The sequence below is a fragment of the Nomascus leucogenys genome, chromosome 20 (genome assembly GCF_006542625.1).
Source record: "Nomascus leucogenys isolate Asia chromosome 20, Asia_NLE_v1, whole genome shotgun sequence".
In the NCBI taxonomy this organism is placed as follows: domain Eukaryota; kingdom Metazoa; phylum Chordata; class Mammalia; order Primates; family Hylobatidae; genus Nomascus; species Nomascus leucogenys.
In genome coordinates this window covers 25,857,200-25,875,522 of record NC_044400.1, presented here as the reverse complement: position 1 = coordinate 25,875,522, position 18,323 = coordinate 25,857,200, and the positions used below count along the sequence as shown (strand labels likewise).

Here is an 18,323-nt window from a genome sequence, read left to right as displayed (position 1 = left end):
GGGAAAGCATCAGGAAGAATAGCTTAATGGATGCTGGGCTTAATACCCAGGTGATGGGATGATCTGTGCAGCAAAACACCATGGCACACATTTACCTACATAAACAAACCTGCACATCCTGCACATGTACCCCTGAGCTTAAAATAAAAGTTAAAGAAAAAATAAATAAATAAATTTAGGTCTCAGACGGGGGTACAATTTTATTCTTTTCTATGTGGACATACAGTTGCCTCAGCACCATGATGAATTTTTTGAAAAGTGGGGTTGACATAATTGGAAAGCCATCTGGAAAATAACAAAATTAGATTTCATTACTCCTATCTTAAACCAAGTTTCAAAATGGATCTGAGATTCAAATGTAAGAAAATTAACCCATACAGTGCTGGAGGCAAGGATAGCTGAATTCCTCTAAAATGTAGTAGTGAGGAAAACTCTATTAAATTCCAGAAACTATTAAAGAAAAAAATGGATCAATCTGCTTATATAAAAACTTTTAAAACTTTTGCATAGCAAAAATACTAAAAGCAAAATAAAAAGTGAAAAACTGAAAATATATTTTTGCAGCTTAAATACATAGAGTTAATATCCCAATTATCCATAAAAAAGCTTCTTAAAAGTAGAGAAGAAAAAGGCCAACAGCCTTGTTTAAAAATGGGGAGGGGGCAGGGGGACTATAGATAAGAACAAGCAATTTACGGAAAAAATGCAAATAGCTCTTAAACATACAAATATGCTACTGAGAGGGATTTAAATGAAAACTACACGGAACATATTCATCATGAATCTTGATTATGGTGCTGGTTTCATGGGTGTGCGTCCAAACTCAAAACACTTTAAAGATGCACTTTATTCCATCAAGTGTACCTCGATAAAGCTCTAAGGAAAAAAAAAACACACTTAGATACCATATATTGTTTTTCAGATTGGCAAAAATCCCAGTCTTTCTTGATCCTTTGTTGGTGAAGCCATGAGAGGTATGAGCACTCTCATACTCTGCTGGTCGAATGTAGAATCCTCAATGAAGGAGAGTCAGGCAGTATCTAGAAAAATTAAAATTCATCTACGACCAAATAAATACCATAATCACACTGAGGGGGAAAGGGAACTAATCCAAGTAAATTTTAAGTGCAATACTTCAACTATATACTCTCAGTCTAAAAAGGAGAACCATGAAGAAATACTAAATGTCACTTAGATTTGTTGTTGACAGTGTCATGGGTATAGCAATTCTGAAACTGTTTAGCACATATTACAACCAAATAGAAGCCAGGTTTCTCACAGGGAAGAAGGGAGATAGGAATAAGGAATTGGGGAAGACAATGAACCCTGGCAACTCACTTGGGAGTTAGAGTGTTGGCATGAATTTGGATTAAGAGACCAGAAGAACTTCTAAAGAGGCGGTAATTTCTATTTATTAACCTGAAGAAGGATACTCAACTGGAACTGTATGTTTTATAGACTTTTCTCTATATGTTTATTTCACAATAAATTTTTAAAATTAACGGCAAATGAATAATATTTTCAAGGGTAACATCCAAGATGTTTTTATTATTTTCTAGTAGAAGCTTTAAAGGGAAAAATCCTTTTGGATTTTTATATTATGCAAATTCCCAGTTGGTACTGTTTTCACAAACACACTATCTATTTTGACATTCATTCTTTTTTTCAGTAGTAGCATAAAGACTTACTACATTTAGGTCAGATGTAGTGGCTCATGCCTACAATCCCAACACTCTGGGAGGCTGAGGTGGGAGGATCACTTGAGCTCAGGAGTTCAAGACTAGCCTGAGCAACATAGGAGACTGTTATCTCTACAAAAAATAAAAAAATAAAAAAAATTAGCCAGGTGTGGTAGCATGTGCCCATAGTCCTAGCTACTTGGGAGGCTGAAGTGAGATTACTTGAGCCTAGGAGATTGAGGCTGCAGTGAGCCATGATCAAACCACTGCAGTCCAGCCTGGAAGAGAGAGCAAGACCCTATCTCAAAAAACAAAACAAAACACCATCCATCATTACTTTTAAGAAAATTGTCCTTCTTTTGGCAAGAAACATTATTTTCAAGTTTCCAGTATAAGGCTTTTCCTAATCTTCCTAAATGAGGGTAAGAACCAGAATGGTGCAGAAGACTCAATTACCTCCTTCAGTCATATAGGAAAAGGAAAGCACACTGCAGAATCATTGTGAAAGCTGGATGAAATGATGAGAATACTGGAAAAATGTTTCTTCTAAATTTTAAATCTATGATGATGGGCATACAATGCACATATTTTGTATGAGAAAAACAGCACAAAGTGGGAGACAAAGCTCTATAGAAGCAAAGTTTACATGTACTACTGACATTAAATTGGTATTAATCCAAACTAGATTGTTTTAAATTAAAATGTTAATAGTAGGCTGGGCACTATGGCTCATACCTGTAATCCCAGCACTTTGGGAGGCTGAGGCGGGCAGGTCACTTGAGGCCAGAAGTTCAAGACCAGCAATGACCAACATGGCAAAACCCTGTCTCTACTAAAAATACAAAAAATTAGCTGAGTGTGGTGGTGCATTCCTATAATCCCAGCTACTTAGAAGGATGAGGTATGAGAATCGCCTGAACCTGGGAGGCAGAGGTTGCAATGAGTTGAGATCGTGCCACTGTACTCCAGCCTGGGTGACAATGCAAGACTCTTGTCTCGAAAAATAACATACCATAATATAACATAACATAACACAACACATCACATAACATCAAATCACAACATAACATAAAATGTTAATTGTAATCCCCAGGGTAACCACTAAGAAAACAATGTTTTAAAATAGTTAGAGAGGGCCAGGCGCGGTGGCTCATGTCTGTAATTCCAGCATTTTGGGAAGCCAAGGCGGGCGGATCATGAGGTCAGGAGTTCGAGACCAGCCTGACCAACGTGGTGAAACCCCGTCTCTACTGAAAATTTAAAAAAAAAAATTAGCCAGGCATGGTGGCAGGCACCTGAAATCCCAGCTACTCAGGAGCCTAAGGCAGGAGAATCACTTGAACCCGGGAGGTGGAGGTTGCAATGAGCCGAGATCGTGCCACTGCACTCCAGGCTGGGTGACAGAGTGAGACTCCGTCTCAAAAAACTAATAAATAAAATAGTAAGAGAAAGAAAAAAAGAACTGAAATGGTACACCAGAACATATCTACTTAACACAAAAGGCAGTAATGGAAGAAGTGAGAAACAAAAAAAGACATGACATACAGAAACAAATGAAATGACGTAAGGCCTTCCTTATCAGTAAGTACACTGAATGTAAATGTTAAACTGTCCAATTAAAAGACAGAGATTGGCAAATGAATTAAAAAACATGATCCAACTGTATGCTGTCTACAAGGGATACACTTTAGACTCTAACACACAGAAAGACTGAAATAAAAAGGAAAAAATATGCCAGCCAAACACTAACGAAAAAAGGGATGAAGTGGCTATACTAACATCAAGCAAAAGAAACTATAAGATAAAAATTGTTGCTAAAGACAAAGAAGGACATTTTATAATGACAAAAGGAAAATCATCAAGAAAATATTACAATTATAAACATACATGTAACTGAAACCAGAGTCCCCAAATACATAAAGCTAAATCAGAAGTTTTGAGATAGACAACAATAGTTCTTTCACTTTACGAGCAGAAAAGCTAGATAAGTTTATCTTCTTATCAATAAATAAATAGAAGATGAAAAGTATTATAAACCAAAGACTGAGCAGGCATATACAGAATGCTCCACCAACAGAATATACATTCATCTCAAGTACAAATGGAACATTCTCCAAAACAGACCATACTGCACAGAATAAAAAATTTTTCAAAAGTATGTATCTGCTAATGGACTTATATCTTAAATATATAAAGAACTCTCACAATTCAATAATAAAAGGACAAATAACCAAATTTTTTAAATGGGCAAACAATGAAATACAGGCGCTCTTCAACTGATGATGGGGTTACATCCTGATAATGTAAATTGAAAATGCACTTAATACAGCAAACCTACAGAACATTATAGCTTACCCGAGCCTACATTAACTGTGCTCAGAACACTTACATTAGCCTGCAGTTTGACAAAATCATCTAACACAAAGCCTATTTTTAAACAAAGTGTTCAGTATCTTATGTACCACATATTACAGCCCAGGAAAAGATCAAAATTCAAATTTCAACATTATGTCAAAATTACAACAGTTTCACACCATCATAAGTTGAAAACTCTTAAGTCAAGCCATTAAGTTGGAAACTGTCTGTAGATACTTCTCTAAAGAAGATAAGCAAAAAGTCAATAAGCAGATCAAAATATACCAACATCATCCAGCTCCACAATACACTACTTCACAACTAGGATGCCTGTAATAAAAAAGACAGGTAACAGTAAGTGTTGGCAAAGACGTGGAAAAACTGGAACCCACATGGTGTGGCCACTCTGAAAAACAATTTGGCAGTTCCTCAACATGTTAAAAATAGAGTTACTATATGACCCAATAATTTCACTCCTACGGATATAACCATGACAATTGAGAACACATGTTCATACAAAAACCTACACTTGAATGTTCATAGCATTATTCACAAAAAGCAGAAATTCAAATATCTATCAACTGACAATGGATAAATAAAACATTGGGCATCATACAAAGGAATATTATTAAGCCATTAAAAGGAATCAAGTACTGATACATGCTAAAACGGATGACCTTGAAAACACCACACTAAGTGAAAGTCAGACACAAAAGAACACCCATTGTATGATTCTACTTTTAGGAAATTTCCAGAATGGGCAAATCTATAGAAATACAAAGTAAATTAGTGTTTGCCAGGGGCTAGTAGGAAGGAATAATTGATAGTAACTGCTAATAGGAAAGAGGTTTCTTTTGGGGATAAAAATGTTACAGAATTAAATAGTGGTGATGGTTGTACACCTTTGTGAATAAACTAAACCCACTGAATTATACACTTAAATTTTTTTGAATGTAGTTACACATAATATTTTTAACCTGTGGCTTTGGTAATGTCTTAGTTCATATCCATCTCTAAAGAATGTATAAAGAAATATGTAAAGACATTCTTTCTTCTACCTATTTCCTTACTTTTCATGGACACTTACCTGTGTAAAATGAAGCAGTTTTTCTTGTCTCCTTCCATACTTTGGAGTAATTTATTGTTAAAGTTGTGAATGATAGCTAAGAAAAGCAATGTCACCCTCACCCCCATTCTCTGAAAGCCTATTTATCTAGTTAGGTTCGTGTGTGTGTGTGTGTGTGTGTGTGTGTGCGCGCGCGTGCGCACTTACTAATATATACATGATTTGGTTGCTTTTACAAAAATGGGAACAAACCTCAGACACTTAACAACTTAAGTTTTAAAATGAACAATGTGTCACTGATGTCCTCTAGTAACAGTACATGAAAACTGACCTGATTCTTTAACAATTATGTAGAATGGAGGCAGCATATTTTTATAATACAATCTGGTCTTCCCCCAATTGGAATTCATTCTTCACACTGCCTCCTAAAATAGAATTATTATTACACTCCTTTTTACTCTCTACAATCTGGACCCCAACAACCTTTACAGAGTTATGGAGGCAGTACAGTAGCCAAGGCTGGGTTCTAGGACTAAGCTGTCTGAGTTTGAAGCCCAGCCTCATTGTTCTGTGCCTTCATTTCTTCACTAGCCTGAATACCTTATAGATCCTCATAAGGATTAAATGAGGATGCTTTGCTAGAGTGAATACTTACTGCTGTACCTCCAGAACAATGTCTGGCACAGAAGCACTCAAGTATTAGCTATTATTATCACTATGCCTTCCCATAAATTCTGTACTCTTTACTCAAACCTGATTCATCATTCTTGGACTACACCTTGCACTTAGCTACTTTAGAATTTTCTTTTCCTATAGGTCCCTGGGCCCATAATGATTTATCCATTCAAAGCTCCTCATTCTGTTTCACTGGAAACCTGATGCAAATGCCAAGAAGGCTTCTTAACTTCAACCACTTCTACTCTTCTTGCTTGCTGGATTTAGCCCTTTATCAGTTATTTGTAAAACTGTTTATCTCCACAATTTGAGTATAAATTTCTTGAAGCCAAGAACAGTATTTTGACTATTTCTGCATCACCAGGTGTGCCAAGACATGCTTGGTATTCATTCATTCAATCAAATAATATATATGGAATGTCTGAGGATACAGAAGGAAACAAAATAAATGCTCTCCCTTAATGGAGTGTAAATTCTGTTGAAAAACACAGATACCTCTGACTTACCCAATAGGGTTATGTCCTGAGAAACCCATCATAAGTCAAAAATGCACTCAATACTCTGACAGACCCATCATAAAGCTGAAAAATCCTAAGAATCATCATAAGGGACTGTCTGTATAGAGAGGACAAACAAACACATACTAAGATGAAGGGAGTGAGAAAAAATAAAGCAGGGTAAGGCAGACAGGAAATAAAAAGACTGGGCAGGGGGCGGAGAACATGATTATTTCGGAGTGGTCAGGAAAGGCTTCTCCAGTAAGAAACCTGATAGTGCCGGAATGAACCGTAAGAGATTGAAGGGAGGAATACTCAGGAAGCAGTAAAAGTACAAAGATCCTGAGAGAACATGCTTGGTATGTTTGAGCAGTATAAGAAGATGAGTCTTTGGATGTAAGCAAGGTCAGGATTGACAGAAGATAAAGGGAGGAAAAAGCATGTTTCTATCAATGTGAGGATCTGAGGTTTTACTCTGAGACAAGGACACAGGCAGGTGTAAGCAGAGAAATGACATGATCTGCTGTTATCACTACAGCTGCTGAAAGGAGTACCAGACAGCAGAGGAGAAAGGCAATGGCTAGGAGGCCAGGTAAGAGGGCAGGGCTGATAACAAATGGAAACAGGATGGGAGCAGTAAAGATGGTAACAAGCAGTAGAACTCGATACATTTTGAAGATAGAACTGACAGAATTTACTGATTCTGAAAGACATCTGGAGTATGAGACAAAGAGGAGTCAAGATGACTATAAGGTGCTCTGGTCTAAGTCAGTGCTTCTCAAACTTCAGTATGCATCAGAATCTCCAGCACGGCATGTGAAACAGATTGCTGGACCTCACTTCCAGTGTTTCTGATTCAGTAGGTCTAGAGTAGAGCCCAAGACATGCTTAGCAACACGAAAAAGAGAACTGCCACTTACGAAGCTACAAAAACCACAAAGATGGGAAAAACTGCAGGGGTCAGGAGATAGATGTTGTCCAATTTTGAACATATTAAATTCGGGATGCCAATATCACCTCTACAGTATTTTCTCCCAAATCTGTGGCCTCAAACTAATTATGCGAAAATACCACACAAACCCAAATCAAGGAACATTCTACAAGGCATCTGGCCAACCATGAAAACATGGAATGGCTGTCACAGGCTGAAGGGGACTAAATGTAACATGGGATCTCGGGTCAGATCCTGGAAAATTTGTGGAAAGACTAGTGACACCTGAGTAAGGTCCAGTTTAGTTTGTGGTATTGTACCAATGTCAATTTCTTAGGTTTTGTTTGTTTCTTCTTAGGTTTTGACAATGTTTCGTCAAAACCAAGAAACAAAATCTAAGAAATTAACATTGGTACAAGTTATGGAATGTATGTGGAATGTTAACAACAGGGGGCCAGGAGCAGTGGCTCACACCTGTAATCCCAGCACTTTGGGAGGCCAAGGCGGGCGGATCAGGATCACCTGACGTCAGGAGTTCGAGATCAGCCTGGCCAACATGGTGAAACCCCGTTTCTACTAAAAAATACAAAAATTAGCTGGGCATGGTGGCGCACTCCTGTAGTCCAGCTACTCGGGAAGCTGAGGCTGGAGAATTGCTGAAACCCAGTAAGCAGAGATTGCGTCATTGCACTCCAGCCTCGGCAACAGAGCGAGACTTGGTCTCAAAAAAAAAAAAAAAAAAATTAGGGGAAGGTAGGGCAGGAGGGTGTGGGAATTTCTGTACTATCCCTGAAACTGTTCTGTAAGCCGAACATTACCTCAAAATAAAGAATTTTAAAAATGAGATGGCTATATTAGATGCCTAAGTAGAGATGTCAGATAGGCAGTTGGATATGTGTGTGGAAATTTAAAAGTCCAAGTTGATGATACAAACTGAGAAACTGCCAGTGTGTACAGATAGCATTTAAAACCATAATGCTGGATGATACTACAAAGGGAATGAATTGTTACAGAAAAGCTCCTTAAACAGAGTTTAGGGGCTGGAGAGATAAGTAGGCATTAGCAAAGGGGATTAAAAACAATGGCTTGTTAGAAGACAGTGGCGTGTTAGAAGGGAGGTTAGAAGACAATAAAAAATAGTGATATCTCTAAGCTAGGTGATGACAATTTCGTGAAGAAGTGAGCGACTGTTCTGAATGCTAATTAAGCTGACTAAAAGACGGACTGTGGGATTAGAAATATGGAGGTCATTTGTGATCTAATAAAGATATTTTGGTGGAGTAGTAGCATAACACTATTAGCTCAAGGCAGAGCCTTTATATGGATTAAAACAATGCTCCTCTTAAAAGACACTTCCATCTTTGCAAAACTGTCAAATACACTCATCTTTTTGGAACAAGACACTTAGTGCCATCTGCTGGAAAATCACTGTCACAAATTATGTGAACATCATTCTCCTAAATGTGGCACTCTTGTACAGTATGCAATCTGCACAATCATACCCAGTCCTCTGTGTCAGGGACAATGTTTGATTAGAATGGGTTCAAGAGATTAAGAGAAAGAAGAGATAGCAAGTATAGACAATTCTTACAAAGCAAACAGTTTTGCTACCAGTGAAACAAGAAAATGGAGGAAAAGCCAAAAGAGGTAGATTCAAGGGATAGTTCTTTTTTAAATGATGTGAGCTATCTTAGGAAGTTTTTGTTCTGATAAGAATACTTCAGTAGAAAGGGAAAACTGATACAGTAGAACAAAAGGGAGGATTGCTCAAATGATGGTCTTGAGTAACTTGAGGTGAGGATCTAAATGACTAGTGAGGACCTGGGCCTTAGAATATGGATGGTTCACCTAGAGTAACAGCAGGGAAAGCAAGGAACAAATTCCCAAAAGCAGGTAAGTTCACTGATAAAATGGTGGGAGTATAGAGAAGACCTCTTCTGATTGCTTATGTTTTTAATAAAGTAGGAAGCAAGGTCATTAGCTGAGAACAAAAAGTAGGAAGGGAGGAAGTGGTTTGAAAGAGGAGAAAGTCAGCCCAGCATTGTAGGAGAACAAATAGATTAAGGAAATGTAATATGGTACCAGGGAGCATTGAAGGCTCACTTGGGCTTAGTGGTCAAAATTTAAAGACCATTCAAAAATTTTGTGTGTATTTCACATTCACCATCTATATGCAGAGTATACAGAGTTGGATTTAACCAGATGCGTACAACAGGAAGAGGGTCAAGAAATTCAAGGGTATGTGGAAAGGCATAATTATAAGTGGCTGTGTATAAAGAAGACCCAATGAGGTACTCTGGTAGGTGTTCAACAAATGAGATGAATCAAAAAAAGAGATATCAATACAAGACTCCTGAAATCTTTCACTGCAACAAATGCCCCAGGCCTCCTTACCAAATGTGGATGACTCCGACTGATATTCAATGCCTTTACTACTCAAATATTTTAATGTTATTACTCCAACATGATTGTGAAATTTCAAAGTGATAACCTAGATATTCCAGAGAACCCAATCTTCCCAGGTCTTTCTAATTATCCAAGAGTTTTGCTGATGATATCCCCAAAAAGATTTAATGCAAGTTATTAAACACAGATCTTATCTCCAAACTTCTACAGAGTTTATAATTAAGTAATTCCTGAAGCTATTGGCAGGGCTACAAATACAGTTTTGTAATAAGAAACTCTTCTCTGTTAATGGGTATAAATTCCAATGGTATTTTGCATCCTCTAATGTTTTCCACAATTTATCTGAATACTCCTCTAACTAGTTCCATAAGGTAAATCAAGCTAGCAATCATTTTCCTATTATCATAACCTCTTATTTTTCATTTTTAACTCTACCCCTAACAATTTAAAATATCTTGCATTTATTATCAATGATTAGTCATATCTGTAGATGTGAGATTTATTAAGGAATCTGCAATTTCTTACAAATCTTAATCATACACTGGATCTCAATTCTTTATTAAAAGTAGTTAAAAACAAAACAAATGAAACTTCCTTCAACAACAAAAAATGAGCTACAGCTGTCGAACCTGTTTTTATGAGGAGGTACATTATTACACCATTAAGGAAGTCTTCAGTCACAATCCTTGGAAAACGTTGTTCTCTGAATCAGATATCTCTTTTCCATGCCAATATAAACACAATGCTGGCCAGCTGTCAGGAACAAAATGTAAAATGTTCACTCAAGCACCACCACCTAGAACTGAGGCCACAGCTTGTAACACAGAAGCTTAGGTAATTATCTAATAATAATAAAATTGTGAGAACAATTCCTTCAGGAAGAACAGTAACAATTGTTTTTCTACTTCAGTATAAAAACAATAAAAAAGCCAAAGTTATTTTCCTTTCACTAATTTCTTTTAAAATTTTCTGTTCTCTTCACTCATTCTTTAACAAAGACACTATGTATTTCCCTTCTCACCAGCTCAAAGTGCTCAAAGCAACTAAAGTGTATTACTACGTTAGCAATTGTCGAGAATTGATGAAAGAAATGAAGCTCCTTGACATATTTTACACTGAAAGTGACATGCTTCACGTCCTAATTTCTACACCACCAAGGTTAACGTTAATGGAACAAGATTCCATTCTCACAATGTTTTCATGTGACTAAAGTAAAAAATTTTATGAACAAAGGATGAGAAATTTTTATGTTCTGCAAAAGGGAGGTAGAGGAAGACTACCGTATCTAAATCCACATGATTCATAATATCTAGAAAGGATCTGACAAATCACATTTTATACATGGGAGTAGGGGAAGAGGCCGGCATGGAGAAGGAAGGAGAGAAAGTTGTTTCCCCACCACAGAAGTATCTCCAAATCCTAGCCCTTATGTAAAAGCATCTCACATACAAGCATTCACAACAATCCTGGAAAGCAAGATGTAACTGATGATGTGGTATAACACATATTAAAATTCAGGAAGGAAGAATGTGGTGGGAAAGAGATAAAATGTTATTGAGACAAGATTATGTTGTTTTAGCAAATCCATAAGTCCTAATACCAACCATAAAAAATAGTAACTGTAATATTTTCAAACCAATATTCAAAGACTAACACTAAAATAACAGCCTCTCAAAGCAATGAACTATGGTTTCGAAATGAAGAGTGTGCCCTGACCAAAGACAGTACCATGGCTCAAACAACTATATCTCCCACCACTGGGGCACGATGCACTAATAGGGGACAACCACCTTCACACTTGTTCAGTTTACACTGGTGAATAAAAAGATCCAACCTGGCGATGTACCTTTTGAACAGTGAACAACAACAAAAAGAAATTTTTAAAAACAGATCCAACCAAGTGTTATAAATAACATTTTTTTGGCCAACACTTTAAATAAACTCCCCTCCAAAAAAACAAAGATGATTTGAATTATACTGGTATTACACTATTAGTGTTTGTATACTAGGTGCTTTTCAAAACAGACATATTATACACATAGTAGGACAAATAAAATTTATTTTTCTCTGTAAATTCATTTAAAAGTATATTATCTATGATTATCCTATCAAGGTCAGAAACGTTAGGTCTTACTCCAAGATAGGTAAACGCCTTTGAAATGCAACAGAAAGAGACAATGATCTTATGAGCTCATTTATGTTCATGCATGAAAGTGTGAAGGTCACTAGCTTTGCTGTGTTTCTACAAGTTTCCTTGACTGTAAAAACAGTCAAACTATAACCAACCTGATTCAAGATGTTAAATTAATTATGTTAAATAAAATTAGCTGAAGCACTGTAAATTAAATGACATAATACTTAAGTTCTGTGCTGATGACACCCTTTGATCAAAAGGATGGTGACCCAGTAAGGTGCTTCTGGAGGTTATTACTTCTCTAATTCCGAATTTATCATCACTGACTCTTCAGGCATAATAAAATGTAGAGTGTAAATAGGTTGGTGACAATTTATTTAATTTAGGTTGAGCTACTTATAAATACCTGATAGCTCTGGAAACAACATATATATCCATCTTGCAAATATCAGTAAAAAGAACAAGTATTTGCAATATTTGATATGAAATTCTGAAGCATATGGGAACTTCTATAAAATAGACAAGTTTAATTTTACTACCATCCAGCCTTAGCCCTTTACTTTCCTCACCCCTATCGCTGCCTCCATCCCTAACACCCCTCCAATCCAGTTTCTCTCATCAGGAATTCGCAAATCAATTCTTTACAAGGTTTTCAACAAAAGAAAAACCATGATCTGAATCTTCCCTTAAATGTAACAGTACTGATTAACTCAAATTATAAATATAGAAATGGCCACTTTCAATTATGAACTGAAGATCTTACTCTTCAATTACAATCTGCTAAGATATATATGGGGCATTATATGAGCATCTGTCCTGCAGATTAAGAATAATTTTAAAGTGAGTGAAGTCAAACCTTAGAACTTCATTGTGCCTCTTTGGTTTTTACTATAGTAACAGTACTTTCTTTAATGATATACATACCCATGAAATCTTTTCTTGAATGGCACAACCCAGAGCTTCTGTGCTTAAAATGTTATAATCCAAATTCCTCTCTTTTAAGAAAAAAAATCAGCAATGACAATACTTAGCAATTATCATCTGAGCTATGTAAAGCATAAAACAACTATAAGGGCCATATATTAGTGGCCATTTTTAAGCTTGCTAAACTATGATGGGCTTATAGAGGTGGGAGCTGGGCTCTTTAAGATAACAGATCTATTTATATTTAGAAGATGTGCTAAATACTTTGAGTGGCCATCTCTTACACATAATTATACTGAACTCAGATTGAAACCTGCCTACAAATTTCATTCTTTAAATATTAGTCAGTTCTGCTTATTTAGGTCTTCTATGGACAAACTGCAACCAACCATTCAGCATTAAACCAATAGTCCAGTATTAAGCCCTCTGAAACCTTAATCTTTGTCTGGCAGGAAGGATTTGAGATATAAAACCAACCTCTATGTAAGCAGGATGCATTAAATGAGTTAAGCTGTTTATAATGAAGCTTCATTATCTTGAAGCATTATAAACTCTTCGAAATATAAAAATCTATAAATTTCTATGTACATAGTTTAAAAGTTTGAAAATTTTTCTAAAATATAAAAGAAAACTAAAAAAAAAACAGAATAAATGATTCCCTTAACATGTTTTCCTATCAGAAATGGACTTTTTTCCAGCTAATTCACTTCTATTAATTAAACCAAGGAGCTTGAAATTCTAAAGTTCAGAAAGGATCAAAAATAGTAATACAATCTAAAAATCATATGGTTTTGGCTTCAGAATTTTATTTTAAAGGTTATACAGGATCAGATTATGAGACTCTTGCAAACCTGCGTAATCTGTCAGGTGTATGAGATGAAAGAGAAAAGCCAGTAAAATGAAAAGACAAAGTAAATACGTTTTTCATTTTATATAACCATTCAGTAGTAATGTAACCATTCAGTTAACCACTGGTTAACTGTTATGTTAACTGAATGTTAATCAGTTAACCATTCAAAAGTAACCATTCAGATTTCTCTATATATGAGCCACATTATTAATGTGATCTCTAAATCTTTGGTAAGTTAAAATATTTGTGTTTATTAAAAAGTAAAAGTGTTTGTAATTAAAAATTACATTAATTAAAATCTTAGGCACTTAAATTAAGGCATGTGTCACTTTAGACATATTAAAATAGTGTATAAGAACAAGTTTTTAATAAATATCTCAAAAGGCTGATATATTATGCCTGGACATGCTTCCAGTGTGTTTTTAGTGTGTCTGATTCTTTTAACCTCGATCTCTTTGGATGGCATGTGGTGGGGGAATAATGGGCACCTTGTCCACAAACACAAACCTTCTCCTGAGATATAGTCTGGTGATGTGTGAACAACTAAGATCTGAAAACTCTTCCAAAATCACAATGGTATACACACTCTTTTCAACACAAAACATTTGTCATTATCATTGATGGTATATGGCTTCTTCGATTCCTTGTCCTTTTCATGGAAGAATTCAATTACAAACAGCACTAAACAACTAGTGACTCACTGTAAATTCTCCCAAATACTCCTAATGTGATCAATACTTTATAAACACCAGATAATGTATACCATCAACTTGCATGACAAAGAGTCCCAATGCCTAAGAGGCTCAACACTCATATCTCAGTCATGGCTGTATGGCCAGGAAAATGAACATCATGACGGATTCCTGCATTCTTCACATTGTGCTCATGAACAAAGTCAGTGTAGTTTCTATGTGCGGTCTGGGGTGGGGGCAAGGCCCTTGTGTTCCACTGGTTTCCACCACGTTGACAGCAGTCACTGGCAGCAGAGAGCCTGGATGGTTGGGGAGCGGGAGGGGAGCACAGTTAGTCAATAGGAATAGGAGAAAATGGATGTGTAAGAGATAGTAAAGGTGAAAGGTAATGTGACTAGCATGCACCGCTGCTATGAGTAGTTACCAACATCTACTCCATGCAATGATAACATTCAAGAATAACAAAGTGGGGGAAATCCACAAAGTTACATGTAATGAAAAATACCAATATGGAAATACATGTAAGTAACCTGAGTCCGTTAAGTGAATTAAAGAAGAAATTTCTCAGAAAGCAAGACACTGTATCTGTCCCTGATGTTGTTACTAATATTAAAAGCAGAAATGTTATTAGGGGTTCTAATCAGAAGAAAAAAATATTCATAATCTACTTACTTCAAATATTTGAAAAAAGAACTCTACATAAGGACAAAAGCATACATGGAAAAGGAAAACTGTGAAAATTCTTCCTTAAATTATGGGATTTCACAGAACTGAAATCCAAGAAACAAAATTCAGAAAGAGCACTAAAAATAAAAAATCTACCTTCAGAGGCCATGTAATTTTACATCAATGTTCCCAATTAGCAATAGAGAATCATTGCTCCTTATATAATCAAAGTTCACAAGACCTCAAAATGAAATTCAACAGGTACAGATAATGTGATGAGATGATACACCCTCTCCAAGAAGTAGTTTAGTAAGCGTATTAGGCACCTTTTATTACAGTGCTATAGAAAAGGCCTACAGAATTCTAAGAGTGAAACATGCATACATGCAGTTCTTGGTTAGAACTGATAAGAGTCCTCCAGTAGAAAGAAAGAAAATCAAAGTCTTGTGACATGGCAGAAAGGGCAGCACATATTTAAAATAACTACAAAGGAAAATACCACCCCAAATATAAAATATGTGCAAAAATACATTTTTAATAAGTGTTATCTTTCTAACTCAACCAAAACATTAATCTTCACCTTTATCCCTTAGGGAAACTGAAAATAAATTAACTAAAATAATTTTTCAAAACAAAATTGGAAGGCTTTTTTATAACAAAATCATCTTTGTTTTAACTGAAATACAATTTGTTCATCAGACCTGGCTCACAAAAATCACAACCCTCAAGTTATGGTCCTAAAAATTTAGAAAACTAAATTAGGTTTATGTTCTCCCCTACCAATGCAAGATTTTCTAAACACTATTCAGTTTTGTTTCTGTTGTTGCTTACAAATGATTTATGGGTTTACAATACATGAATTGTTCCTCAAAACGTGAAATTTTAAATACTTGATTATTCTAAGCCACTGATATGCCAAATCATTTGCTCTAATAATGGTGTCATTTAAAAGATATCAGCAAAAAAATGCTGAAGACTTGAACAGGGAGTAGGTTTAGATTAAATTGGTTGAAAGTTATCTGCCAGAAATAGAATGGTCCATTATTCTGCCCAATTGTTCAAACATAGGAAGCATTTCCAAATTTTAACCATTTATCACTTTCTAAAGGAGGACTGCTTTATATTCTTTTGAAAGCATTAACAAGAATCAAAGCATGCAGAAAAAAGAATGAAATGCAGAACACATTTGAAATTAAGGCGGGAGAGTCCATTATCTCCAAAACATGCCAGCTCTATATTCAGTTCCATGCCCTTGTTGACCTACACTGAGGCTTATTATGTTATAAAGAGCACGACTTTACTCTATTTCGGCAAAGGAGGTCTCAGCACAACCACGTAAAGAAAGGAGAACACACAGCTCCAAATTTTTCATTTTCCTTAAAATTTAATAAATTCAATGCTCTTTCTAAAGGATGCATCAAAGAAACCAAGTAGTACCTAACAAATAAAATCAAACAGATTTAAATATGTACCTATTAATATGGAAAAACTCAAAGATTCAGTGTCGTAATATAGTATGTCAACTAATCAGACTCTCACTCCATATTAACGTAAAAGGCAAACACATAAAAGACACTTCTTTTACAGCTGAAGTCTCAGTACTATTTTTCCTTGCAAACAGAACTTGGTGGTAACATCAATGAGATAAAACATAACTGCTTACAGGAGCTGTGTTTTCCATAAGAAATTGAAGAAACTTTCTAAAAATGACTATTAAAAATAAATTTGACATTTATAAGCCTCGCTCTTTAAACTTTTAAGTGCGTACCCAGATGCACACAAATATACACAAAGTATCACCACCATACACCCATGTAGAAAGAAAATAAAAAGGAGAAAATGGGGCTGGGGGAGAAGGGAACTCAATCTTATAAACTAATCGCAAGTTATTTGGAACTGAAGTAAAAATATGCCCAAATATCAAGAGCAAGCACCTTGCAGTTAGTTAAGCCAAAATAACAGTGAAAAATAATTACATAGCAAAGACTGAAAATAATCACCAACCACTGTTGACCCACCACCATGAAGGAAGAACTGGCTGCACAGAAAGCTGACCAAAACCTTGAGATCACCACAGAAATGCATTAGATTTCAGGTACTAAACAAACTAAGAGCAAGAGAAAAAGAGAAAAATCCTATGAATTATCAAATTTCACAAACAGACAAATAACTTGAACAGGTGATACACCCAACATGACCACTGAATCAAATAATCCCCAAGGAGCCCCCACCAAGCCACATATATTTATTTTGGAAAGGATAAACTCAAGTGATTAACTCTAATAAGACACAAAGTATCCATATTTGTATATTTACTATTAATCTAAAAAAAGAACCTGGAAGTCTAAATAATTAAAGTGTCTTTTTCCTGTCATCAGATTCTCTCTCAGTCTCCTTAGGGTATCTCATGCTTTATCAGATTTTAATCATGTTTTGCTTCTGACTTTACCCTTCGTCTTTAATGAGAAAAACACATTCAAAGTAGCATCATGTTGTGTGGAATAACATGTAGTGGATATACTTTCCTTATGGACCTGGGAAAATATTCTACTGTCTTTTTCAGCAGAGAATCATCCACCACTACCACATCAAGCTAATAAGAGCAGATTTATTTTAAATGTATTAATGTTTTGTTTCAAATAAATAATAAGTAAGGACAGCTGTCTGATGGTCTTCATTTAGACAACTGCACTCCCTTTATCACCAACATCCTTGTTTTCCCCATCTCAATATGATTATTTAATAATATGCTTTCCAGCTCACAAATATGAATAATTTGCTTTCAATCATATTTAAAGTACTTTAAGATTATGGCTTGGAATTCCAAATACAATTAACTAGGCAATATTTTATTTTAGTTTAAGGAATTAACAAACCATTTCCTGTCATGCTGGTCTGTTCCAGGATTCTGTGGAAGATTCTGTATCTCCACTGGCACAGGTGCAGAGGAAATGGAAGGACTCACAAGCAGAGCAGATCTCATCCCCCAAGCCTTTGGACAAAAATTATAAAAATTATCTATTTTGCCTAGATAACAGATCTCTTCACCAACAAATACTAAAATGGAGTACTATTTACAAAGCCAACAATTAAAATGTATACAAATGCTTGAATTTTATACCCACCTTAGAGATAGTTAATGAATGAAATATTAGTAGTCAGTTAAATTACGTTCTTGGATTCACAGAGACATAAAATGTTTTATAGAGCACCTGTTTCCTTTAAAAAATCTTAGAGAATAAAATAACAGGAAGTTATTACTGAATCACTTAAGGGAAAAGGAAAAGAAAATACACATAATTTGTGCAGGGTTACATACACCACTATGAAAATCCAATCAATACTACTACTGTTACCATAATTAACGGGTGATCCAGTGTTTTAGAAGCTTAGTATTGTCTTACCTGTTGGGAGCCATTACTTTGGGTGGAAACATTATTGTGAACAC

General features: G+C 35.6%; 1 protein-coding gene across 1 annotated transcript in view; it reads right to left on the bottom strand.

Annotated features, from left to right (window-relative positions):
* The window catches only part of EPB41L5 (erythrocyte membrane protein band 4.1 like 5), a 174,072-nt gene that overhangs the window by 71,130 nt on the left and 84,619 nt on the right, over nucleotides 1–18,323 (bottom strand). The window contains exons 15-16 of the mRNA XM_030800955.1: nucleotides 18,280–18,322; nucleotides 17,752–17,867 (exon numbers count right to left, since the gene is read on the bottom strand). Of these exons, the coding sequence (XP_030656815.1) occupies nucleotides 17,752–17,867; nucleotides 18,280–18,322 (159 nt within the window). The remainder of the gene's footprint in view (nucleotides 1–17,751; nucleotides 17,868–18,279; nucleotide 18,323) is intronic.